The sequence below is a fragment of the Dermacentor andersoni genome, chromosome 5, assembly GCF_023375885.2.
Source record: "Dermacentor andersoni chromosome 5, qqDerAnde1_hic_scaffold, whole genome shotgun sequence".
Taxonomy (NCBI): Eukaryota; Metazoa; Arthropoda; class Arachnida; order Ixodida; family Ixodidae; genus Dermacentor; species Dermacentor andersoni.
The window spans coordinates 46,608,728-46,635,795 of NC_092818.1; the positions used below are offsets into that span (position 1 = coordinate 46,608,728).

General features: G+C 46.8%; 1 protein-coding gene across 2 annotated transcripts in view; it reads left to right on the plus strand.

The window, feature by feature from the left end:
* The window catches only part of LOC126530364 (macrophage mannose receptor 1-like), a 74,041-nt gene extending 49,319 nt beyond the window's left edge, over nucleotides 1–24,722 (plus strand). The window contains exons 7-13 of one of the 2 annotated variants that reach the window (XM_055070293.2): nucleotides 10,276–10,453; nucleotides 12,136–12,282; nucleotides 12,381–12,488; nucleotides 14,180–14,344; nucleotides 16,641–16,664; nucleotides 19,865–19,885; nucleotides 22,945–24,722. In XM_055070293.2, the coding sequence (XP_054926268.1) occupies nucleotides 10,276–10,453; nucleotides 12,136–12,282; nucleotides 12,381–12,488; nucleotides 14,180–14,344; nucleotides 16,641–16,664; nucleotides 19,865–19,885; nucleotides 22,945–23,138 (837 nt within the window). In that variant the 3' untranslated portion in view covers nucleotides 23,139–24,722. The remainder of the gene's footprint in view (nucleotides 1–10,275; nucleotides 10,454–12,135; nucleotides 12,283–12,380; nucleotides 12,489–14,179; nucleotides 14,345–16,640; nucleotides 16,665–19,864; nucleotides 19,886–22,944) is intronic. The other variant, XM_055070294.2, reaches the window with a different exon arrangement.
* Nucleotides 24,723–27,068: the final 2,346 nt, after the last annotated feature.

The window sequence follows — 27,068 nt, forward strand, 5'->3', positions numbered from 1 at the left end:
AGACATTGAAGTATGGGAAGTAAGGGCTGCCCTGCTCGATCTCAACAGCAAGTCGGCCGCTGGTCCCGACTGCGTTACGAACAGAGCGCTGAAAAATCTTAACGAAGCGGCCATAGAGAGCCTCACGGCGTACTTCAACAATTGCTGGCGAGCCGGGTCACTATCCCGGCAGTGGAAAGCAGCCAAGACCATCTTGATTCCCAAGCCGGGCAAGCCATTGAGAACCTCTGGCCGATCTCGCTTACGTCCTGTGTGGGCAAAGCGTTGGAGCATGTAATCCTGTACAGGTGGCGAGGTACTTGGAAGACTCGGGGCTTTACCCAAACACCGTCATTAGGTTCCGAAACAAGCTCGGAACTCAGGACGCCATGATGCAACTGAAAAATGAAATCCTCGATGACACTACCAACACGAATGACAAGCGAGTCGTCTTGGGTTTGGACCTGCAGAGCGCTTTTGATAAAGTGAGATTCTGCGATCCTGGCCCAGGTGTCACGGCTAAACATGCGCAAGAGAACATATGTGCACACCAAGGATTTTTCGACGGAGCGGACCACCGAGACTATCGCCAGTGACCTGCGGCTCCAAAAGAAGCAGCTCGGCAGTGTCGAGACCCCTAGGGCTCGGTCATATCGCCATTACTTTTCAACCTTGTAACGATATGGGTGGCCGAGCGGCCCTCGCGAGTCGCGGGGTCCAATACACGATCTTTACCGACGACATAACACTCTGGGTCCCAGGAGGAAGCGACGGACACATCTAGAATACATTTGCAATAGGCGGTTAACGCTATCGAGGAGCAGCTGGACGGGTCTGGGCTCGTCTGCTCCCCAAGCAAGTCTGAGCTGTTGGTGATTCCACCGAAAGGAGCAGCTAGGAAGAGGAAAGGCAACGAACCTGCGAGAGAGTAAGAGACAGTAAACATCAAGAGGAGCGGCGGTCACACGATCCCGGATGTCGAGAAGGTCCGAGTGCTGGGGATGCTGATTGAGCGCAAACGAGTGAACCGCGAGGTGGTCAACCGTCTAGCGGCCAAAGTCACCACGGCCACTCGCCTCATCAAGAGGGTGTCACACCAAACAGCAGGCATGAAGGAAGAAAGCCTCACCCGGCTAGTGGAATCCTTCGTTATAAGCCACATTGCATACGTTGCTGCTTTCCACAACTGGAGGCAGTGCGAGCGAAATAAGATCAATGCGCTCATACGCAAAGCGCACAAGGCAGCTCTGGGACTTCTCGACTGCACAAGCACCGACAAGTTCCTGGCCCTGGGAGTGCATAACACGTGGGAAGAAATCGCCGAGGCGCAGAGGACCGCCGATCTCGCACGGCTATCGGAAACAAGAACGAGCAGACAAGTGCTGTGTGACCTAGGCCTGGGGCCAAAGGAAGGGGGACCCGAAAATACAGAAGTGCCTGTACCGGACGCAATTAGTAGACAGCTACGGGTATCATCATCATCATCATCATCATCATCATCAGCCTGGTTACGCCCACTGCAGGGAAAAGGCCTCTCCCATACTTCTCCAACAACCCCGGTCATGTACTAATTGTGGCCATGTTGTCCCTGCAAACTTCTTAATCTCATCCGCCCACCTAACTTCCTGCCGCCCTCTGCTACGCTTTCCTTCCCTTGGAATCCATTCCGTAACTCTTAATGACCATCGGTTATCTTCCCGCCTCATTACGTGTCCTGCCCATGCCCACTTCTTTTTCATGATTTCAACTAAGATATCATTAACTCGCGTTTGTTCCCTCACCCAATCTGCTCTTTTCTTATTCCTTAACGTTACACCTATCATTCTTCTTTCCATAGCTCGTTGCGTCGTCCTCAATTTAAGTAGAACCCTTTTCGTAAGCCTCCAGGTTTCTGCCCCGTACGTGAGTACTGGTAAGACACAGCTGTTATAAACTTTCCTCTTGAGGGATAATGGCAACCTGCTGTTCATGATCTGAGAATGCCTGCCAAACGCGCCCCAGCCCATTCTTATTCTTCTGATTATTTCAGTCTCATGATCCGGATCCGCAGTCACTACCTGTCCTAAGTAGATGTATTCCCTTACCACTTCCAGTGCCTCACTACCTATTGTAAACTGCTGTTCCCTTCCGAGAAGGTTAAACATTATTTTAGTTTTCTGCAGATTAATTTTTAGACCCACCCTTCGGCTTTGCTTCTCCAGGTCAGTGAGTATGCATTGCAGTTGGTCCCCTGAGTTACTAAGCAAGGCAATATCATCAGCGAATCGCAAGTTACTAAGGTATTCTCCATTAACTCTTATCCCCAATTCTTCCCAATCCAGGTCTCTGAATACCTCCTGTAAACACGCTGTGAATAGCATCGGAGAGATGGTATCTCCCTGCCTGACGCCTTTCTTTATTGGGATTTTGTTGCTTTCTTTATGGAGGACTGCGGTGGCTGTGGAGCCGCTATAGATATCTTTCAGTATTTTTACATACGGCTCGTCTACACCCTGATTCCGCAATGCGTCCATGACTGCTGAGGTTTCGACTGAATCAAACGCTTTCTCGTAATCAATGAAAGCTATATATAAAGGTTGGTTATATTCCGCACATTTTTCTATCACCTGATTGATAGTGTGAATATGGTCTATTGTTGAGTAGCCTTTACGGAATCCTGCCTGGTCCTTTGGTTGACGGAAGTCTAAGGTGTTCCTGATTCTATTTGCAATTACCTTAGTAAATATTTTGTAGGCAACGGACAGTAAACTGATCGGTCTATAATTTTTCAAGTCTTTGGCGTTCCCTTTCTTATCGATTAGGATTATGTTAGCGTTTTTCCAAGATTCCGGTACGCTCGAAGTCCTGAGGCATTGCGTATACAGGGTGGCCAGTTTCTCTAGAACAATCTGCCCAACATCCTTCAACAAATCTGCTGTTACCTGATCCTCCGCAGCTGCCTTCCCCCTTTGCATGGCTCCCAAGGCTTTCTTTACTTCTTCCGGTGTTACCTGTGGGATTTCTAATTCCTCGAGACTATTCTCTCTTCCATTATCGTCGTGGGTGCCACTGGTACTGTATAAATCTCTATAGAACTCCTCAGCCACTTGAACTATCTCATCCATATTAGTAATGATATTTCCGGCTTTGTCTCTTAACGCATACATCTGATTCTTGCCAATTCCTAGTTTCTTCTTCACTGCTTTTAGGCTTCCTCCGTTCCTGAGAGCATGTTCAATTCTATCCATATTATACTTCCTTATGTCAGCTGTCTTACGCTTGTTGATTAACTTCGAAAGTTCTGCCAGTTCTATTCTAGCTGTAGGGTTAGAGGCTTTCATACATTGGCGTTTCTTGATCAGATCTTTCGTCTCCTGCGATAGCTTACTGGTATCCTGTCTAACGGAGTTACCACCCACTTCTATTGCACACTCCTTAATGATGCCCACAAGATTGTCGTTCATCGCTTCAACACTACGGTCCTCTTCCTGAGTTAAAGCCGAATACCTGTTCTGTAGCTTGATCTGGAATTCCTCTATTTTCCCTCTTACCGCCAACTCATTGATCGGCTTCTTATGCACCAGTTTCTTCCGTTCCCTCCTCAGGTCTAGGCTAATTCGAGTTCTTACCATCCTATGGTCACTGCAGCGCACCTTGCTGAGCACGTCCACATCTTGTATGATGCCAGGGTTAGCGCACAGTATGAAGTCTATTTCATTTCTGGTCTCGCCGTTCGGGCTCCTCCACGTCCACTTTCGGCTATCTCGCTTGCGGAAGAAGGTATTCATTATCCGCATATTATTCTGTTCCGCAAACTCTACTAATAACTCTCCCCTGCTATTCCTAGTGCCTATGCCATATTCCCCCACTGCCTTGTCTCCAGCCTGCTTCTTGCCTACCTTGGCATTGAAGTCGCCCATCAGTATACTGTATTTTGTTTTGACTTTACCCATCGCCGATTCCACGTCTTCATAGAAGCTTTCAACTTCCTGGTCATCATGACTGGATGTAGGGGCGTAGACCTGTATAACCTTCATTTTGTACCTCTTATTAAGTTTCACAACAAGACCTACCACCCTCTCGTTAATGCTATAGAATTCCTGTATGTTACCAGCTATGTTCTTATTAATCAGGAATCCGACTCATAGTTCTCGTCTCTCCGGTAAGCCCCGGTAGCACAGGACGTGCCCGCTTTTTAGCACTGTATATGCTTCTTTTGGCCTCCTAACTTCACTGAGCCCTATTATATCCCATTTACTGCCCTCTAATTCCTCCAATAGCACTGCTAGACTCGCCTCACTAGATAACGTTCTCGCGGTAAACGTTGCCAGGTTCATATTCCAATGGCGGCCTGTCCGGAGCCAGGGATTCTTAGCACCCTCTGCAGCGTGAATCAAACCCCGGCCTTCAGTCCCCAGCAGCTGCGAAGCAACTGACCACGGCGGCGGTCAGACCTGCGACGCTACGGGTATGTCCGGTGCCAATAAAGATGAACCCTGAGTTCCACAAAGAGTGGCGGGCGGCGTGGGCCAAGGCGCTCATCGATCTCTATGCCAAAGACGGGGGTGCCGTGTTTGTGGACACGGCAGAGTATCCAGATGACAGAAAGGCATTCGCCGCTGCAGTCGTCGGGGCATCGACCGGTGCAACGAAAACTGCAGCGAGTGTGCGGACTCGAGGGGCGCATCGAGCCGAGGAGGTGGCCATATCCCTGGCCATGGCCGATCCCGAGTGCACGACTGTGCTCTGTGATTCTAGGACGGCAGTGAGAAATTACGCCAGAGCAAGGGTGTGTGGCGAAGCCGCGCGTGTGTTGCTTGTGGTCGATCTCGCGAGTGAAAATTGGTGTGTGGTGATAAAGTGGTTTCCGGCGCACATGGGCAGTGATGTGTCAGATAGCGGGAACGCAAACCACAACGAGACGGCAAACGCGGCGGCGCAAGGACTAACCAACCATGCCGCTGCTACTGCGGTCGACCCGTCGTGATGGTGGGAAACCAAGGACAGAATGACCTCCTACAACGAAATTGTGAAGTGATACAGACTAGAGAGAAGGACTATGCCGCCACCTCAACCGGGCTTGACCCGTAAGGAAGCGGTGTTATACCGACAACTTCAGACGGGGTCGTTATTCACCCCAGTGCTAAGCAGGCACGTGTGTCCGAGTGTTTATGTCAGTGCTGTGCAACCTGTGTTGTGTGTGCCAAAAGGAAAGAGCTACTGCAACTCACACCCTTTGGGACTGTGCCAAGAACCCGCACGAAGCTCCAACGATGACAACGACCCCGCCTCTGCTCGAGGCCGCAACGAGGTGCTACAATTACGAGGTCCAAGCCCAGGTCGTCCAGCAGATGTCGGCGGCCCTCGAAAGGCGACGACCGAGCGAAACCGGAGGGAGGCTGCTATCCCAAAAGAGCAGCAGGCGCGGTCGACCAAAGGGAGTAGTGCGGCCACGGCCGGAGCAGAAGCGCCACACGCCGGGATGAAGTCATGGCCGCGTCACGGTGACGCCTCCCTTAAGCGGGAGACACATGGTGCGATTTTCCGTGCGATCTGTCGTACGGCGCGTCGTGTGCGACTTGCCGCATGCGGCGATTCGGGACACATGGTACGAATGACCGAGCGGCGGGTAGCTCCGCCCAGAACCGGCGCCCCTGCGTGGAAGCTCGGAATGCTGCGTAACTGCGAACAGAAAGTGAAAGCAGACGTATTTGCACAGCTCTCTTGTTTGAAACAAACGATGACAATATAAACACGCCTATGCAAGCACTGTAGACGTGTTTCCGCAAGGCCGCGCTAGCAGTAACGGCTCCTTTGACAGCCGCCGATGGCTATAGGAGCCGGCAGGCACAGCTCGCTCGGCCATCGAATCCGACACCGGTGGCGCTTGTGACACGATCGCTTGCAGCTCGTATAACGAAGCGTCTATGTTAGTCGGCACAACGTGTACACAGTTATCTTACGCTTAACTTGCAGCACATTTGATTTCATTGGCGCCGACGGAAGCGAACGAGCATGCCAGGCGAGCTTGCGATCGCTGGGAGACTGTGTAGGCCTAGCTCGCCGGCCGTCTATCCGAGGACGAGGGCCCATGCCGATGCGTCCGCAGCTCGTAATAAAGCGCCTAAATTCATCAGCACAATCAATGCCTGAACATTTATGTTTCTCTTAAGTGAAAATACGGTTAGTTTTCTCGGTGCCGTTAGTAGCGATGAGTAAACATGCCAGTCAGGCGAGCCGCTTCGTATAGACGATTGCTGGCGCATCTGCGCTGACCGCGTCCGATTACAAATCACGCCAACTATTTACTATATCGCACAACGTTTTATAACATGCACTCTTTCGAGGCCACTTTATTCTATAAGTTATTTCGTGTCAGAAACAAATTTGCAGCTTATTTATGTGCCGCCGTCACCGGCGAAAGAGGCCTTCGTTTCGACCAGGGAGAAAAAAAAACAAAACAGACATGATCGGAGCGGCGAGGCGCTCGCTTGCCGGCTCCGCCCCGTCGGGTCTACGACGTGGCCGTGACGTTCGTGCTACCGGCGCTGTCATTGGCTGCGGCCGCCCGACCGATGCGGCAGTCGCACGACAATATTCAGCGAGTTGGTCGCATGCGGGGCGTGCGAATCGGCGCCGCGTGCGGCGGATTTGGTTGAAAACCTGTTGAGTGCGGCTGCCGATGCGAATGGTCGTACGACCGATCGCACCCAAAATCGCACCATGTGTCTCCCGCTTTACAGGGGAAGGCTAATCGTTCTGCAGGCACTCCTGACAAAGTTGCTTCGCTCGCTCGCTCGCTCGCTCGCTTGGCCAGTTACCGCCACATTTTTGGATCGGGTATGTCTCTTTCTAACGTGTTTACTGCCTTCTTGGAGTGATCCCGAAGGTTGTGCAGTATAAAAATGTAACCAAGTCGATGAAAATAGTGACGAACTGACAATTTATTTTGAGCCGCGCTGATGATGATAATGTTGCCTATGATAACAATGCCGATGATTATGATTGTTATGATGATGGTTGTTATAATCATGGCGATGTTGATGGTCATGATGATTATTATCATGATCGCCGATGACTAAAAGTTAGAAGGCGATTCAACCTCTAGCTGAATTCGATCAAGCGTTGTTGCTACAGCACGGTTCTCCGATAAATTATGCGCTTCCTACACCCCGTTATCTCCCACTCACGCAGGAAGACATTGTCTTTCGTCGAGTTCAACTAGAGATTGAATCGCCTTCCAAGTTTTTATTGCTATAGCAATTATGTGGACACCGAAGGCTCATTTTTGCCGTCGTTGTGATGTTCCGCATAAAGTCTAAGGGTGATCACACGGTCACCGCGCATCGTATGCTGTATGTGCGAGTGAATGCACTCGAGAGGAGCCGACGAACGCGGCTCATTCTGGCGCGCGGGAGGAGGAAGGCGGCACGCCGCCGCGCCGTCTTCGAATTCAGACGCGTTCCAATGCGTCCGCACACGCCGCGCTGACTCGACGTCGCGTGGCGCCCGACGGAGGAAGAGGGCGCGCACCCAAACGATGCACGAGTGGCCGCGCGTAGCCGCGCGTCTCGTCGCGGCGGCGCAGTGCTGCTAGCTTGCCATGTTCAAGGCAGTCTAGCCTTCGCTTAACGGCCACGTTAAGCAATGTGTTACATATTAGACAGTTTTAGTTTAGCGTCAGCAACTATAGCGTACGCTATACGCTATAATATAGCGTACGCTAAGCAGCGCACGTTTTCTACAATTTTAGTTGACCGGCGATATCTTCGAATCTCGGAGGCCATATGCCGTTGTTGCGGCTATTTCGCGCCATTAGCGACAGGTGGCGCTGACATCTCGAATGTTTGTTTCGTTAGGCTTCGACTCGTTCGAAACGAGAAGCGATCTCGAAAACACCACGAGGTTATCCATAATACTCTGTCGTCGAAGCGGCCTGAGACTAAGCGAAAGCCGTTTACACAGTCATTTGCTACGAACGAAGTGCATTTTACAAAAGCAACGCCAAATTCAATTCGAAGCGGGCAGCCGGGACCGCCGCCATGTTTCCCGCAAGCTCCGCAAACCCCGCAACAACGCTAGGGTGACCCGGGCTTGCCTGAACGTCGCGCGAAGAGTCGTTTCGGAAGTGACGTTGGCTTGCCGTGGTCATGTGAGGTGTGTCATGCTACTGACGCGAGCGGCAGCTTCCGGCGCGGGCGCAAAAATTCTAGCGGTTGTAGGTCTCCACGCCGCCGCGCGCCGACACGCGAAACAGCCTCCGCGCCTGACGCCGTACGCGCCCAGGCGTGGTGCGGCGCGTGCGGGCGCATTGGAACGCGTACGTCTGGTTGAGCCTTAAGCAACGGCATACTCTGCGCGGCGCTTCTTGAAAGCGATGTGCAGACTGCTCATACCTTTGTGGGTGCGATCTTCTCGCCGTCAAGTTTGCGTTTGCAACAGCACGAAGGTCACTTCGCTCGCTGTTGCTTGCGCGCTTGCTTAAGCCAGCGTTTGACAGCGAGTGTGCGCGGTCTTGAAGTGTGATGTAATCATGTTTGTATGTGCGCGAGGACACCGTGCTTGTTCATTCATTTACTACGCGAATGTTTCCTAGTTTATACGGCCGATAAATTTACTACCTTTATTTCGTATAGCTGTCTACTAATCTGCTATTGCAATCGGGCGACACTGACTTTCTTTGTGTACGACCACCGTCTGAGTGGGGCCGCCTCAGCAAGAACTCAAACCCCAGGACCCCAGACTCGGCAGAACGACATATCCACTGATCCTCAGAAGCAGGTTTACTGACAATTACCGCGGGCAATATGCGGATGAGCTTTCATCGGGCAGCGTAAAGGATGAGAAGTTGTTAGGCGCTCTCAGTTTTTGGCAGTATAGAGCAGATTCAAAGCATTGCATTCGGCCGAGTGGCACGCCAGTGCTTTCACATACAGTGAGGCCGCCATCTGCATTCACAGAAGGGTGTTCTCACCCACGACAAACCACACTGCAATTGGCTGGCGTTATGAGTTAGGTGCCCCTGGATGATGGCACATTCAATTGTCGCGCGCTGCCACTTTACAGAACCGAAGAAGCGAGACCTAAATCATGTGTCAGTAAGACAGCGCGACATCCGTATTTGAGCGATGTGTCACTTTTGTTATTTCTCGAGATGCTGGTTGAGGCGTCCCTAGTTGTCCACTTCTTTTGTTAGCTCTGTTACTCATGTATAAAAGAACTAATGTATTGCACAGGTTGGCCCGTTCTGTCGATGCAGTTAAAACCTAATAAATCCTTGAGGACGCTGAAACAAGCTGGAGTCACCGCCATAATTATGAAGTAATCAGGAGCTCCTGTCACAATTTCCAAGTAGAAACACAGCCAGTTTTATTTTAGTGGCATGAGCACCGAGTGACACTCTTGTTTCTTGCGCAGCACTTCCGGTTCATCTCCTGAGACGAGCGAGGACAAAATTCATGGGTTTCATTTAGATATGATGTCAGAGCGAGCTTATTTACAAGTTGAGTTACTGAAGTTACTGAAGTGTGTGGAATAATTAGAAATAATTAGAAATCAGTGAGGCAACCAGGGACGCCATTCAAAATAAATAAAACAAAGCAAACGAGTAGTACAGTACAAAATTCATGGGTCTCACTATATATATGACTTTAGAGCATAAGCTTAGTTACAAGTTCAGTTACTGAAGTGTCTGGAATAATTAGACTTAATTAGACATCACTTATTACCACACACCAAGCCACAGAATTGTACACTTTAGAGACCCGCCACATGAGCACGAAGTTAAGAGAAATTCCTGGAAGCCCGGAAGTCGAAAGCGTAAGTAATGACGTCGCTAATGACGTCACACACAATGAGGTTTAACCGGTTCATTAATGAAAAACTGTTGCCTCCGAGTTCGGTTCGTGCGTTGCGTTCGCCTAAAGTTAACCTAAACACCGACGCCGAGGTGCAAGTGCCACCAAGAGGCATCTAAGTCAAAAATTAGGGTCGCAACCATTTTTTTCCTTTTTCTTTTTGATTTGTGAAGTCTCCACTGACGATGATAGCCTTATTTTTATAATTACACCGCAGACTATGAAGAATGACAGCATCTTCATTTGCCTTTCCTCTCCGTTTATGGGATAACTATTTGCTCTGGTCCCCTAATACCTGAGTTGACCTCTCAAGCATGAGTTACAGCACGTTAACGTCATTTTGGGGGCGCAATGTAGTCGCATTAAATGCTGTGCGAAGAAACAATGTAATCAAATAACTAAAATTGACTTATTAGTGTCTTCTGGTTTATTTTCTCACTCCGCCCCTCCCGACCGTTAGGCCACTGGACTGTTCACGTGGGTGAGCGGCTGGCCGGTGCAGCACACGAACTGGGCTCCTCTACAGCCGGGTGCTTCGAACGGCGATCGACGATGCGTCGCTTCCGACTTCGCCACGGGAATGTGGAGCGTCCAACCCTGTGACACGCACCTGTCTTTCCTTTGCCAGTTTGACAATGGTCAGTGGCTATCGGCTCTCGCGTTCGATACGTTTAGAGGGCGTTAGGATAACCCGACAAAAGTCGGAATGTCCGCATTTGTGGGCGTTAGGATAACCCGACAAAAGTCGGAATGTCCGCATTTGTCGTGTCATGTCTGACCTGTTTGCCGTGTCAGATCGAACATGCACTGGAGTGTCCGTTGTTCAGGCTTTGTTGGTGGGCTAGTTGGTTCGAATTGAAAGTGAACTAACAACAGCGCGAACGGACGAGGACGAGAGGGCAGCGAACGCGCGCGTAACCTTCTGGTCTCGTTCTCGTCAGTTCGCACTAGAATTCGTTCACTGTGGAGTGTACTGTTGGAGGAGTGCTGGATTCTTTGAGTTAACTCCTAATCACAGCTATCATACTTTGACCTGATTCCTAGTAAAAGAGACTGCAGTGAGCTTGGCAGGGTGGTTTGAGGCGGTATTGCGGTATCCGATACCAACAGGATTCAGCGAGCCAGGCGGGTTAAGTGACGTCCATGTTTGCCGACTTTCCGCACCTTCCAATGCTGACCAAAACGTGTCGTCTGGCTGGTTAGTTTTTCGTAGCTTTGCAAAATGCGCAACACGCATAAATGACTGGTAAGGGGACCGTTTTGATATTCTTTGTCTCCTAGAACACGAAGGATGACTTCGTATTCGATCGCGCAGTTTGCGGGCGGCCATACTGACATTAATTAATTAATTAATTAATTAATGTTTCTTTATTTACTTACCTTACAGGCCTTCAAGAAGGCATTGTGTAAGAGGGGATGTACGTCAATCTATTCGTAGGAAATCAGGAAGCGAAAGAAAGCATCAGTACAATAAAAAGAATATTCACGCAACGCAACAGTATGGAACATTACTGCGATATTAGCAAATATAATATCAGGCGCAATGACATCAAGAACAGTAAACAGAGTAACACAAAAAAAATTAATTATGTCCGACGAGTGTTTTTTAACAAATCTAGCCAAAGTTCGTACATCTCTTTTGTGTCCCTCTAAGCTACTACAGATATGCGTCGATTGACTTGGCTGCAATGAATTCCATAACAGCTCTGTGGTCCTGGAATGGACTTGAATCTAATTCCCAGGGGAATAAGAAACCAGTGCGGGAAAATAGTAAAAGGCGACGTTGTCTGAATTTGCTCGTTCCTCTTAATAGCTCTTCCAAGCAAGGGCTAGTGGTGACATGCGCCTGGAGGTAATTCCAAGCCAGTTGCTCCCTCCCTGTCTTTCTTTATTTCTTTTGTGGTGTCTGTTTATTTCTATGTAACGGATAAATGAATCCTGATAGTATTGTTAGGCCACCCTAGAACAATTTCTGGGCTTTCTACAGCAAGATTAGTAAAACCCACGCAATTGTGAGTGCTGATAATAATAATAGTTGACTGATGGGCTGCTATATTTAGTTGTGTTGATAGATGCTGAAAACCATTAATGTGCATTGAACTCCTCCAGTGTTTATTCAGCATTCTCGCAAAATCATATTGCTTATTTGTCAGCGTGAGTCATTCTTAGCTTACGTTCACGTAGCTTCCATATACAGATGGTCGCGAAAACCTTTCCGGTACAACAACCTTACTAACGTGAAATAGTAATATTCCGGCTGATCTGGCCACAAATGTTGAGTAAAATGCGAATTACAGTGAAAATCCTCGGTTCATTGCAGAGAAGCCGCCCGAGGTGAGGCACCACGACGGTCCATGTCCCGAACACGCCAGAAACTGGATCGACGTGGGCAACCCTTATTGCTACTTGCTCGAAGCAGAGCACGTCGTCAATTTCAACGAATCCGTCGCCATCTGCAATAGCAAAAGTAAACAAGAATGCGCATATTGCAGAAAAAAATTGTGATAGATTATCTTTCCCTGAGTTCGCGTGTATCGTGAGTGAGATGTATTCTATTTGTCGCAGACTCGACGCTAGCAAGTTTTCACTCTAAGGAAGAAATCGGAAGGCTCAGTCCGTATCTTCGCAAGTCGCAGCACCAGCTGTGGATTGGGCTCGTCAGTGGTCACAACGGTACGCCCATTGAGCTCATTGAAACCACGGACCACACCTCAGCCATACCCTGCTGAATACGCTGGTACTCGTCCCACCTGACAGGGAAAAAAAGAAGTCTACTCTAACACTACCTTCCCTTTTTTAACACTACCTTCCCTTTTTTTTATCGTCTTTCATTTCTAAGTGTTCTTTTAGAACTTTCAAAACCCATCATTTGCTTGGACGCACACACCAACCATGCACACGCACTAAGTGACTGTCTTTTAAAAACCTTTAAAGAAACGCTCTTTGTCAAGGACCGTTAGTTAATGCTGCACTCTTGTAGTTACTTCACACGGGGTTATTTGAATTGTTTTTTACTGCCGTTTATTTCCTTCGGTAGTGGCAGAATGATCAAGCATTAGGCGACCCGCCGCGTCGTGCTTAGTGGCTATCGTGTTGGGCAGCTGAGCACCAGGTAGCGGTATTGAATCCCAGTCACGGAGGCCGCATTTTGATAAGGGCGAAATGCGACAACACCGGTGTGCTTAGATTTAGTTGCACCTTAAAGAATATCAGGTGGTTAAAATTTACGGAGTCCCCCAAACTACGGCGTGCCTCATAATCAGATCGTTGTTATCGCGTGTAAAACCCCATATCTAATTTTAATTTTTACGGCGAAGCTGTGTGCCTCTAGCGTCCAAGGAAATTCGTGTCGTTGTTGTAAGCAAAGTCGGCCGATCCCGAACATAGTGCAATGCCGGGCCGACCCGCGGTGGATGTGAAGCAGGCGTTAAGCACTCCCCATACGTGGGCCGATCTCGAAGATAGTGCAATGCCGGGCCCACACGCGGCGGAGGTGAACCAGACGTTAAGCATTCCCCATACGTGGGCCGATTCCGAAGAGGTTGTGTAATACCGGCCCGACCCGGGGCAAAAGTGAAGCAGGCGTTAAGCACTCCCCATACGTGGATTGATCCCGAAGATAGTGCAATACTGGCCCGACCCGAGGCGGAGGTGAAGCAGGCGTAGCACTCCCCACACGTGGACCGATCCCGAAGATAGTGCAATGCCGGGCCAACCCGCGGCGGAGGTGAAGCAGGCGTTAGCATTCCCCATACGTGGGCCGATCCCGAAGATAGTGCAATACTGGCCCGACAGGGACGGAGGTGAAGCAGGCGTTAAGCACTCCCCATACGTGGGCCGATTGCGAAGAGGTTGTGCAATACCGGCCCGACCCGGGGCAAAGGTGAAGCAGGCGTTAAGCCCTTCCCATACGTGGGCCGATCCCGAAGATAGTGCAATGCCGGACCGACCGGCGGCCGAGGTGCAGTTCGGCATTAAGGAGACCACATAAACAGCTTCACTGGTCATCTTCCTTCATAGAGTAGATTGGCACTGGGTTTGTTTAGCATTAGGTAAGCTTTCTCCAATACAGCGACGAAAAAATGATGAATCGTTCACACAAGCGGAAACACGCTTCTGGCTTCAAGGCAGTGAGGAATATTTTATTTCTCCTGTTTAATTTCTATCGGAGATAATTAAACCGAAATTCGACAGAGTGGTCGAGGCGTCTGAGGAGGATAACGAAAAGATTATAGCCCATTCCTTGATTTCTGTATTACTGATAAAACTACTGGTAAGCAATGTAAGCATTTCATGGGCGCCATGAAGCGTAGGTTACGTTCGTGCGGCCGAATGTAAACGAATAAATTCTTGTCACTTTGCAGATAGCTACGAATGGCTGGATGGTTCTCCGCTGAATTACGAACACTGGAAGAATGGTGAACCGAGCAGCATCGACGAAAACTGCGTCGAGATGCGACAGTTCGACGCCCTGTGGAACGACATCCGCTGCGATGTGAAAAACGGCTTTCTATGCGCTGTGGAGAAAGGTGAGCGAACAACTTGGAAAATTTGGAGCATGAACTAAGAAGAAATAACATCGCAGCGTACAAAGCGCCACTTGGGTGACTATTTTCTTAGAGATGCTGTAAGTTAGCACCTTTTATGGCTCGTTGAAAATTACGCAGATGGCCATTGTTTCAGCGATGGTAGCTGATCATCCTGCTTTACAAACGCGGTGATCCTTTATTATCGTCAGTGATTTGCCAATGTGGAAAAACATCCCTTGTCGGAGGAACTAAATGCTAATGAACTAATTGTATGTCACCCAGCGGAATCGCCAGGCCTTCATTTTTTTAAACTGAAGCTTTTCTTGGTAGAGCCGCGGCACAGCAGTCGAATAAGTGCGCGCCGCTTGAGAACTACCGGAAGCCATCCATTCCAGGCCAATAATAGCAGTCTCAGAGGTCACGTGTTGCGACGGTCTTTCGAGCGCAAAAAGCGAAGGCAATGGCTTCACGAAGAGTGGGCATTCCAATTCTGGCTGCGTGACGCAGTGCTACGTTATTTCCTTCCGTCAAGTTTCTTTGCCTCTGCCCGCCCACCTCCTCTTCGTCCGGGTTTTCGGTTGGTCATTTTCTTTTCCGAACAGTGTGAACCGGCACCGAATGCAATGTAATTGTTGAGTAATCGGATCTCGGAGGTGACGTATAATCTAAACTGCGCCGATGCCGCAGACTGTAATGAAAGGTAGGGCAATTTTGGAATCCTTGTAGTTAAGCGGGGTGTCTAGTTGGGTCGATTGTTACACCAGTCCGTGGTATGCCACGTAGCGAAGGTTTCAAAGCGGCTTGTAGCACTTTCCCTACTGAGACGTTTCGTATGCATTCCAATATTTCCATATAATTATTATAAACATTTTACGAAATTTATCCGGAATCCATATATATTCCGTGAGAATTAGGTGGAGACATCCGGAATAATTGGAATGGCATACACAATGTTTCAATATGGTTGTGAGCGATTGATTGACAGCGTGTTCGTCAGATGCCTTCAGGCGCTAAATATGCATCTCTCTGTTTAATGTTTCTCTGCGCGTACACGCGTGCTGACAGTGAGCTTGCTTCGTCACCTGAAAAATGTTGCACTGATCTGCAAGTCATCCCGGCATTCACACTCCTACCATGGCGCCATGTGAATTTCTGTTTTCAGTTAAGGCGTAAGTGTAGAATTGCTGCTTTGATAATGCTTCAATTATATAAACTATTGTATCAGTTCGGCGTAATATAAAATTGTTCGCGTGGTTTGTTTCTATGAATACCAGTGACACTGGAACGTTTCGTAAAAGCTTCGCTTAACGTAGAATCCAACAAGCGCGTTGGATCTGTCGCTCTTTTTCTTTTTTTACGATACTGCTGTCTGCTTTCTGTGGACGTTAACAGAAAAGCTAGCAGCGTTTCCTTTCTGTCTAAAAAAAATTTCGGAAAAGCTTACCCGGTTCATTCGAAGAAATGTAACGCAAACAAAACACACGAACAATCATGCAAAAAATAACTGCCTGTGCTATACTTCGTGCGCTCGTGCTGGTCTTTCTTTTTGCTGTTTTATTATTGATGTTTCGTTTTACTTGCACTGGATCCTTCATAACTGTGTCACCGGCCCCAGCTTCCAGTGCTTTCCTTCCTGTTTACGGTTTCAATAAATTTTAGATTCAATGCCTCTCCTATTAATTTTGCCAGCTTTCTAGCGAAAGAAGTATATTTTCAAGCCCTGTCCAGAAGAACAAAAGATCAAAATCGAGATCAATGAACAAGGTTTCCGCACATTTGCCCAGGCAATGTGGTTCCTTCACGTGTGAGCCAAGTTGTTCTAACATCCGCATACCCGGCAAAAGTAAAGGTGCCTTAGCACATGAGTTCATGGAAGTCTGTTAGTAATCAACAGAAAGCAACAATATGTTTGTATCAGCAATACGTTGGTGACTCTGCAGCGATTTTTTGCCTCTTTGTTAGAATAAGTATGCACGTTGACTATGGGAGTTTCATCAATATGGTGCATTTTCGGTGAGCAAAATGTGTTTGCGAGCGCTCGAACTTTGCTTCTAGAACGCACCTGTCGTCTCAATAAAGTTGGTTGAGAGCGACGGTCGTTTCCTTAATTCTTTTCACGTGTTCTCCGTCACAAGATGTATGGAGAAACTCCGCCCAGCCAGAAATAGTGGTACGCAGGAAAGATGGCAGAAAAAAAGATGATCCCTCGACGCGATGTGATTGACTGGACTGTGCGTCACAACATGATCGCTGTGCTAACCCTGCTCTCCGTTTTTTTTTTTTTCATTCATTCTAGAACCTCAAGGGGACAGAAACGAAGGTGAGTGTCATACTTTCTTGTAAAATGTCTCAGCATATTTTGGTGATTTATGGAAAATTACACGTGGCATTTACCACAAAGGTAGCACCACGCTGTATTGTAAGCAGCATACTCGCAAGTTTCGGAGTCCCATACTAAACCATACATTTCCTAGTTGCATTTTTCCTACCTTCGTGATATAAATTTTAATTCAGGATTCACAGATACGTGAATGTAAAGTGATGTGCATTCGTGACAATTTTTACGGTAATACCTTTGCGGTAAATGCCATGCGACATTTGGATAACAAAAAGTCAAACCATGGTCACGGTTCGTGTACAGTAGGCTGCGCCTTCCCGAATATATTTTTGTGCAACGAAGCCCGTGCAACCGCGTTACATTGGCTGCGACGTGAGAATATATTATACAGATTTACATGTCTCAAACGATTGCGTAAAGATTCACATTTCCTGCTTTTCCCACGATAAAATGTAGAGTATCGGCTGAAAAAGTAGGTGATCTATGCGCTATTTAGGAACCGATGCAAACCGATGAAGAATAATATTTATAATGTTCTTATTGTTCACTACTTGTTGATAACATTACACTTCAGAGTCGTCTGCGGAGTCACGTAGAAGATTGAACTACTGAGAGCCTCTAGTTTTTATCAATACAAGTAAATGAAAGCCACGTGTAATTTTCCATAAATCATCAAAATAAATAGAGTAATAGTGCATGGAGCTGGATATGTTGAAGTGTATTCCAAAATATAGCGATGTCTAAAGCACCTTATCACCGAACAAGCTTCAGCAAAGTATTTTTGAGTACGTTCACATAGCAAGTCGTCTCGATGGCCGGTAGTCCTCGCATTCTTGTGATTCGTACGAAACGTCACGAAGCCTTATCTCTTAACCATCACCTAGTCAAAGATGTCAATACGCAGAATTGTTGCGTTCGGGCAACTATAGAACGGAGTTGAATGAAACTTATTGCATTTACAAATGCAGTAACTGCTATCAAAAGATCCTTTAGATATTTTGCATCAACATCACGGGGACTTTTTTTAAGCATTACCATTTTAACTCAACAGGGAAAGTGACATCGCATTTCAGTCCATGGTGGTCCACAGCCACGATAATGAAAGTTTCGCTTAATACATCAGGCTTCAAGTACTCTTAGAACGACTGAAAGCTGAGCTAGTTGGTAAGGATTCATTATGCAAAAAAGAGGTGAGGAGTGCAGACAGGACACAAGAGTACAGAAGTGAACAACACGAACGCCGACTATCAACTGAAGGGAGCACTGAGGCGAAAAAGGAAGAAGACACAAAACTCATCTGCGCAAGCTCAGGAATGCCACGTGTCAGTCGGGTACATGGGCCGGTCTGCGTGAGAGATGACGGTTAAGGCGCTTAATCTCTTCCTGATGTAAAGTAATCGAAGGCTGACTCACGCACGCACTTCCACCATCATAGATATGCCATGCCTCTACCATAAGACGCGTATCTTCATTCTTATGCCTGTACAATATCGCGCGTTCGTCGAACTCTCGCGGGCAGTTAAAATCTTGGCAATGTAGGGAAAGATTAAAAGGCGATCTACCGGTTAACGACCTTTTATGTTCCCAGATGATTGTATCCTGGTGCCTGTACAGCTTTTAGTATGGATATCGAAGACCTGTATTATTCCTTGCCGCATGACGGGTTGCTAAATACCGTAAATGAGTGCATTAAAGAACAAGTGCAAGAGTCGGCTTTTATTGACAGACGTTTCCACGGGAGCTTTTCTAGAAATTCTTTCAATGTACTTGAAGTTGACGCTGATTGGGTAGAGATATGGCGTTTTTCTGAAGAAATCAGGCATGTTTATTGGCTCAAAGGTTGCCGCTATTCTTAGCAATATTTACCTGAGTAAGGTTGACAGCTGCTTAGAGAAAGCCTTAGGTGATAGCGTTATCAAGATATTTCGTTACGTTGATGATTACCTGATTTTCTGCAATAGGGAAGAATTCGATTCCGCTGCTACCTCAGTAAGTGTGCAATTTAAACTTTATGCAGGAGGATTAAAGCTTACCAAGTAATTTCCTCAGCGACGCATAGTTCAGTTTCTTGACATTTCCTTGGTCTTCGAATAAAATCACGTTGGTTGGCAGTACTCCCCAAGATCTTCTAAGCCGTTGCTAAACTTTCACTCCAAGCATTCCCAAGTAGTAAAAAACGGAATTGCTATGTCGTGCGTTAAGTCTTCCCTCAAAAGATCCTGCATGCACAAAATGAGCGCCAGTTTTAATGCGCAGATCCGGCGCCTATCAGAAGCAGGTTATCCTAGTGTAGCAGGGGCCACTGTGGCTGAGCGCTTGAAGAAGTCGGTTTCGAGGGAGACGGACGTGATTACAGAAAGAAGTAATAGCAAAAAAAGAGTAGCGGCTATTCCGTACATTCATTCAGTGTCGCACAGGCTTAAAAAAGTTGCAAGTAGATATGATGTTAATGTTGCTTTCACTGCTCCCAATAAGCTAGGTGAGATATGCGCTCCCATACAGAGGAAAAAGGAGCAGGTAAAAGGCAAAAAAAAAGAACAGATATTTGTCCAGTGAAGCACAATAATAAAAACAGTTTTACTGACTGTCGTATGGGTGTGGTTTATAAAATGCCACTTAGCTGTGGCCAGTTCTACGTAGGGCAAACGAGAAGGTGTATCAATCAGAGGCTAATGGAACACAAAAGGTCGTTAACCGGTGGATCGCCTTCTAATATTTCCCTACATTGCCAAGATTGTAACTGCACGCCAGAGTTAGATGAACGCACGATATTGTACAGGCATAAGAATGAGGATACGCGTCTTATGGTAGAGGCATGGCATATCTATAATGGTGGAAGTCAGCCTTGGATTACTTTACATAAGGAAATAGATTAGGTGCCTTAACAGTTATGTCTCACGTAGACCGGCACATGTACCCGACTGACACGTGGCATTCCTGAGCTTGCGCAGATGAGTTTTGTGTCTTCTTCCTTTTTCGCCTCAGTGCTCTCTTCAGTTGATAGTCGGCGTTCGTGTTGTCCACTTGTGTACTGTTGTGTCCTGTCTGCACGCCTCACCTCTTTTTTGCATAACGATTCCAGTACTCTTTCGCGCGTGGTTAGGGGAATTCGCTCTTTGGTTCTGACTAAAGTTTTGTGCTGATATCTTACCTTCTTACTCTCTATCTATATTTACTCCTAGGTGCCGCGACAAGTCACTCCGGTAAGTCTCTACATGAGCGTATGTATCGTTATCGCTTATCGCTTTCTTACTCTACCAACTCTGGCTCTAGAATATACTTCTGCACCTTGATGTATTCGTCAAGCCTTTGTGTCAATGTTAAAAAGAAAGTAAAGGTTTGCTATCATTATTGTCACTCGTGTGAGTGCTGTGAAACCTCTAGAAACGAACGAGAGATCGTTTGCTCTACGCAGCGATGTTCACATTTTTAATGGTCCCAATCATTATAAATTTTCCATTGTTTCATTCCTTCCTGTTCGCGTTCGTCACAATAACTTGCGTCACCAAAAGTTATCACGAGGACATCGAGACCGTATTTCGTGCTTGAGCCTTTAAAGTTAAATAACAGTCATTTCACCGCTAAAATTTAGTCATTTAGTATTGCCGAATTTTTTTTTTTATCAATTTAGCACTTTTTTGTTTATGCTCCCTTGAACATGCCCGCATTTCAATGAATTTCACTCTTGGCCTATAGCCGTACATTTCCTTTTTTTTTTTCGCGTTACCATTTGGAGCATGATAGCGGAAAAATGTACGTCTGCCATGTGCGCGAAGCCGGTGACTTGGTATATATATATGAAGGCGTAATAAAGAAACGACAAAAAATGAAAGTGTCCAACTCAAGAGATCAGATAGAATTCGAGGAACTGTGAAAACTAATCAACAAGGAGAAAATAAGGGATATTTGAAATTTTAATGTCAGAAAGACTGAGGAAGCAGTAACAAATTAGTGCAGCCTGAAAACAGTGAGAAAGAATCTAGGCATCGCGGACAAACTATGGTGTATGCACTGAAAGATAGGCAGGGTAATATCATTAGCAATCTCGAAGATTTAGTAAAAACAGTGGAAGAATTCTATACTGACCTGTACAGTACCCAAAGCAGCCACGATACCTCCATTCGAAGTAGTAATTAGCAGGTTACCGAGGCTCATTCTATAACTAGCGATGAAGTTAGAAGGGCCTTGCAGGACAAGAAATGGGAGAAGCCGCAGGAGAAGATGGACTACTAGTCGATTTAACCAAAGATGGTGGAGACATAGTGCTTGAAAAACTAGCGGCCCTTTACATGAACTGTCTATCGACTTCAAAAATTCCAGGAAACCAGTGGAGTGCCAACATTATACTAATCCATAAAAAGGTATACGTTACAGAATTGAAAAATTATAGGTCCATTAGCTTACTTCCAGTATTATATAAAATATTCACCAAGATAATCTCCAATAGAATAAGCGCAAGATTGTACTTTAGTGAACCAAGGGAACAGGCAGGTTTCAGGAAGGGATACTCTACAATGGATCACACGCATCCCATCAATCAGGTAATCGAGAAATCCGCAGTGCACAACCAGCCTTTCTATATGACTTTCATAGATTACGAAGAGGCATTTGATTCACTCGAGATATCAGCAGTCATGGAGGTAATACGTAATCAAGGAGTACAGGGCGCTTAAATATCTTGGAAAATATCTACAGAGATTTCACAGCTACCTTAATTCTACATAACTAGGAAGCTACCTATAAAGATTGGGGTTAGACAAAGAGACACAATCTCCCCAGTGCTATTCAGTGCGTGCTTGGAAGAAGTATTCAAGCTATTAAACTGGGAAGGTTAAGGATTATGGATCAACGGTGAATATCTCAGCAACCTTCGATTTGCAGATGACATTCTCCTGTTCAGCAACACTGGGGACGAGTTACAACAAATGATTGAGGACCTTAACAGAGAGAGTATAAAAGTGTGATTAAAGATTAATATGCAGAAGATAATAGATAATGATCAATAGCCATGGAAACGAACAAGAGTTCAGGATTGCCAGTCCACCTCTAGAGTATGCGAAGGAGTACGTTTGCCTAGGTCAAATAATCACCGGGAACCCGCATGAGAAGGAAATTGGCAGAAGGATAAAAATTTGTTGGAACACATTCGGCAGACGTTTTCAGATCTTGACAGGAAGCTTACCATTATCATGAAAAAAAAATGTGTCCAAGCAATGCATTCTACTGGTGCTGACATATGGGGCAGAATCTAGGAGACTGAGAAAGAAGCTCGAAAAACAAGTTGAGGACCACGCAAAGAGCGGTGGAACGATGTTAGGCATAACGTTAAGAGACAGGAAAATATCGGTGTGGATCAGAGAGAAAACAGGGATAGCCGATATAGAAATGGAGCTGGGCCGGTCATGTAATGCGTAGGTTGGATAACCGGTGGACCATTAGGGTTACAGAATAGGTGCCAATAGAAGGAAAGCGCAGTCGAGGACGGCAGAAGATTAGGTAAGGTGATGAAATTAAATTCGCAGGCGCTAGCTGGAATAAGCTGGCGCAGTACAGGGGTAATTGGAGATCACAGGAAGAGGTATTCGTCCTGCAATTGACATAAATAGGCTGATGGTGGTGGTGGTGGTCGTGGTGGTGATGTATGTATGTATGTATGTATGTATGTATGTATGTATGTATGTATGTGTGCGTGTGCGCGCGTGTGCGTGTGCGTGCGCGCGCGCGTGTGTGTGCGTGTGCGCGCGCGCGTGTGCGTGTGCGTGCGCGCGCGCGTGTGTGTGTGTGTGCGCGCGCGTGTGTGTGTGTGTGCGCGCGCGCGTGTGTGTGTGTGTGCGCGCGCGCGTGTGTGTGTGTGCGCGCGCGTGTGTGTGTGTGTGCGCGCGCGCGCGCGCGCGCGTGTGTGTGTGTGTGTGTGTGCGTGTGCGTGTGCGTGTGCGTGTGCGTGTGCGTGTGCGTGTGCGTGTGCGTGTGCGTGTGCGTGTGCGTGTGTGTGTGTGTGTGTGTGCGTGTGCGTGTGCGTGTGCGTGTGCGTGTGCGTGTGCGTGTGTGTGTGTGTGTGTGTCAACCACCGTAAGTTGCACCTCGAAGAGGCAGGACGTGTGTTGAGTGGGCTCCTGAACAACACCTATGCGGATCCTCAGAGAGCTGTGACGTTCAGTGAGGTGTGACGTAATGCTAATGCCTTTCTCTCACACTTAGCGCTGACTCACCACTGATCTTGTTGTTCTCTCTCTCTCTCTCTCTCTCTCTCTTTCCTTCGAAGGCACGAAGGCCAGCGCGGGAGTGTACGTGGCCGTGGGCCTGGGTGCACTGCTCGTGCTCGTGGCGGCTGCATTCGCCATTCAACAGGTGGTGAGGTACTCCCAGTGGAGGCGCCGGAACGGAGGACTGTTCTCTTTCGAGAACCACGTGTACATCGACCCGCCCGTTCAAGATTTGAACGCTTCGCTGGGATGAACGCCTTCATCAATCGTGTGCGGGGTGACGCCTCAAGCCTCAACAAAGCCTCAAGAACCAACACAGTAAAAGGAACATGAACCCTCTGTAAATTGCGGCTTACAGCTTCAATCCTGCATCATTAATCCAGCCGCGCCTGTGTAGAGCGAGCGCTTCAAGCTTAATTGGGGTTAATGAATGTGCGGTTTCCCGGTAAGCAGTGACAGTGATGATCGCACTTGGCGGGACATTAGGAGCCAGTGGGCCACGGGGGCGGGCTTTCATTTTTCACTGACCGTACGGTGGAAACTTGTTTTGTGTGTCATATTCAGAGCTTCGGCAGTCGATATTTGGATGGACACACGAAGCCTTTAATAGGTGAAAAAATAATTTGTCCCTGTCAATTTCTTAGAGGTACTATCTCTTCACCAAAGCATAAAAAATGAAGCAGAAGGTTCTTGTTTTTTTTTTTTCTGCCTGTGAAGAGAGCGCAGATTGGTGAATTATTTCAAATTCAATGTTTTGAAGGATAGCGAAAGGATGGCGAAAAGCAGTACTTGATCTCAGAACGGTCGTTTTCCATTTCTGTGTGCGTGTGTATCTCTCATCAGAGTAACGTATATTTGAGCCTATTTTCGTCAGCTCCTCCATGAGAGGGTTCCTATACGCTCAACTGGCTCGTTCACAGGTTCATGAGAAATCGGTATTTTCAGTTGTGTTGCACCCGTCGTCTGGAGACTGCATTGTAAACAACGTTTTGATGAATCGACATCTTTAAACTTTGGCTAAAGGTCAGAAATGCGCTCTTTCCTTTAGATTGTCCATGGTTAATAAAGCTTTCGCTTAATACTTTTTTTAATATGCTGTTTTATTGAACAACGAAGCGTTTCGTTCAACAGAGTAAATTACTCACGTCAACCTGTCGCTCCATGTCCAGACTCGAAGAAAAAGCGAGCTTCACAGTGAAACACTATTTAGCTCTGAAACTGCACTCATCACGTCGATGGCTATGCTGCGCGGGAACCGAGCGCTAATTGCCATCTACATTGATTTATTAACTTTCGTTCTCTCTGGCTTTTTCAGTAACTTCTAGAAACTCCGATACTCTGATTACCTGGAGCGCTGCTTGTATATATTCATCTTATGTGGCGGGAGGTTATCCTGCACCGAAATGCCACTTTGTAGTTTTAACTATACAAGGTTACCGCCAACTCGCAGCACACATAAGTGCAAATCGGGCTTGATAATCTCCCAAAGCTTTCTTGTAGCATTTATCTTTAGCTGTCACCGTATAGTGATGAGTTCTCCAAACGACCTAATGTAGCAAGGAATAGCTTTCGTTAAGACATAGATCATCGCTTGCAGTGTGCACGCTTAAGTTTGAAAACCAACCAACCGACAGTTACCTCTTGCCGTAGTTAGTTACCCAAGCGATCTTAAAAAGCCTATGCGCCTTTGGGTAGTTCCATAAGCTACGCATTTCATAGAAGCTGACTGACAACGTTCTTCCCAATGTACTACAATTAAATTATCAAAGATGTTTAAGGTGTTTACATTCATCGTCTCTGCCATTGTCTTGTGATATAATAAAACATTCTTGGCTGACATTGAGGTTTTGTTCTTCCTGCTTCAGAAAAAAAAAACTTGTCTGCTGTGACATTAACGCCAGCGGGACTCTCTGGCATTCCCAATTTGCACAGAGATTTATAAGACAATATATTGATATGGTGTCAATGTGGGTGCCAAGGGAACGGAAGCGCAGTCGAGGACGGCAGAAAACTAGGTGGCGTGATGAAATTATAAACTTTGTAGGATGCAATCAGCTAGCGGCAAAATGGCAAGTTGGGATCAGCTAGCGCAATGTAGGGCTCAGTGGAGAACGCCTTCGTCCTGCAGAGTAATTAAAGATATGATGATGATGATGATGATGATGATGATGAAACTTATAAGGGAAAAAAACGCTTCAGAGACCAGTCACCTCTCCCGCTCGACGTACCTGATATTTGATTTATTTTGACTCAACAACAAAGTAAACCGATTTATCCTCCTAAGGGTGTTTCACTCTGTCTATAGTGTCACGTGGTAGTGACGGTGAAGAAAGCAGCCAAACTGGGGAAGACGAAACTAGCGTTTTATTGGGTGAACTTGTGCACTCAAAAACAGGCTGCACACAAACAACGGCGACCGCGTCGAACACAGTCGGCGATCGTCGAAAATCTGATCAGCGGGTGAAGCGCGTCGGCTTTTGTACATCAGTCATCGAATGTTCCATGAGTAATCGCTGTAACCCACCTGTCTTCCACAATGTTCTACACTATTCGCGTCACGCATACATGAAATCAGATTGCACAAGGTTCTGTGACAGACAGCGGACGGAATCATCGATAACATTCCAGAAACTTCCGATACATACGGGCTCGTCCTGCGCTCTGCGATAACAATTGTTGGGCGGGGAAACATGGTCGCCGGATAAAGACAAACAAGTACACGTGTGAATAGCTAACACCCTTAACTTGAGGAAAAAGGCATTTCCTTAAACCTTAAACGAAACACCTCCTCAATAGGTGGTTTGAGTTGCCACAAACCACTTTTTCTAAAGAGTTGAAACATGCCCACTACACCCATTCCTCAAAAAACCATGCATGCCCGCACTATTCATTGTTGCACCTTGCTATTTCTAGGATATTCGCCAGGCAACGCCACCTTGAGAGAAAACCACTAAAACGTAGTAGTTATTTCACATGCCGATAAATGTCACTAAAACCATCATAAAAAATGGCAATCATTTCTTCCTGGGGGGGGGTCCTCAGACTTTTATTATGACACAAAGACGGTCACAACAGTACTTTGACATTAAAGCACATTCTGTAGACAATTAAGAGCAACCCCAACACTGAGAACACATGCGCACAGAGCTTCGCATACAAGTACTGTGTACGCTGCCAACACCTGTATAGTCATGGTGTTTCGATCTGCAGTTCAGTGCCACTGGGAGCGTCTGTGTTCTACCTAATTAACCAATATATATCTAGAGTACACTTGTTTCGATATAGTCGGCTAATAGGCACCAAAAAACTACAAAGAACGGTTAACTTAAAACCGTACTATACTGAATGCCCTTCGCGCAGCGATTTCCTATTATCACCACGGTGGCTATATATACAAAGAACAGTTGTTTTGACAACCCACACTCTAAAAATGTTTACACCCTTAAGGGTGTTTGCTTGACACACGAGTAACACCCCTACCGTTAGGGCCTGCCAATATTTGTAGAGGACGACAACGGAGCTCTAACTAGACGGGCGATGACAAAAGACGTAGTTCAAAACTATGCAATCATTCTGACAGCCTTGGGTGCAGAGAAATATACGGCAGGATAATTTCACAAGGATAGATATGAAGCTTTACTTAATGCACTATGTCGCCTGGCACAGCTGTCATCATCTTTGCTTGCAAGAAAAAGTCGGCCAACAAGATCCCATCATTGGTTCCCACCAACAATTTCATCATGCCCTTTAAATGTTTTTTGTAAGACGTCAACGGTAGAGGTATTACCCGTTTGACAAACAAACACCTTTAAGGGTGTAAACATTTTTACAATGAATTACACACTTCGCGTCAATAAGGTGTTTTAGCGAAATGATATATCCTTACAGACACGAAAAGGTTGTTTTGGTAATCAAAACACCCTCTGAACCACACTTTTCCAAATTTGTTTGCCCAAAGGGTGTTTTTGGTGATATAAACCTTCATAAGGGTGCAAAGTGGTTTACAGTAAACGAGGAATTATAGAGAGGAGTGGGTACTCAATAGTAGCTTGTTCTTCTGCAAAAACAGATACTCATCCAGGGAAAAATAGTTGTGGCTTCCATAGTAAAAACAAAACTAGAGTGTACTAAACGGAACCACCTCACCGACGCCGCACAAGCCGCACGCTCATACTTGCGGTGT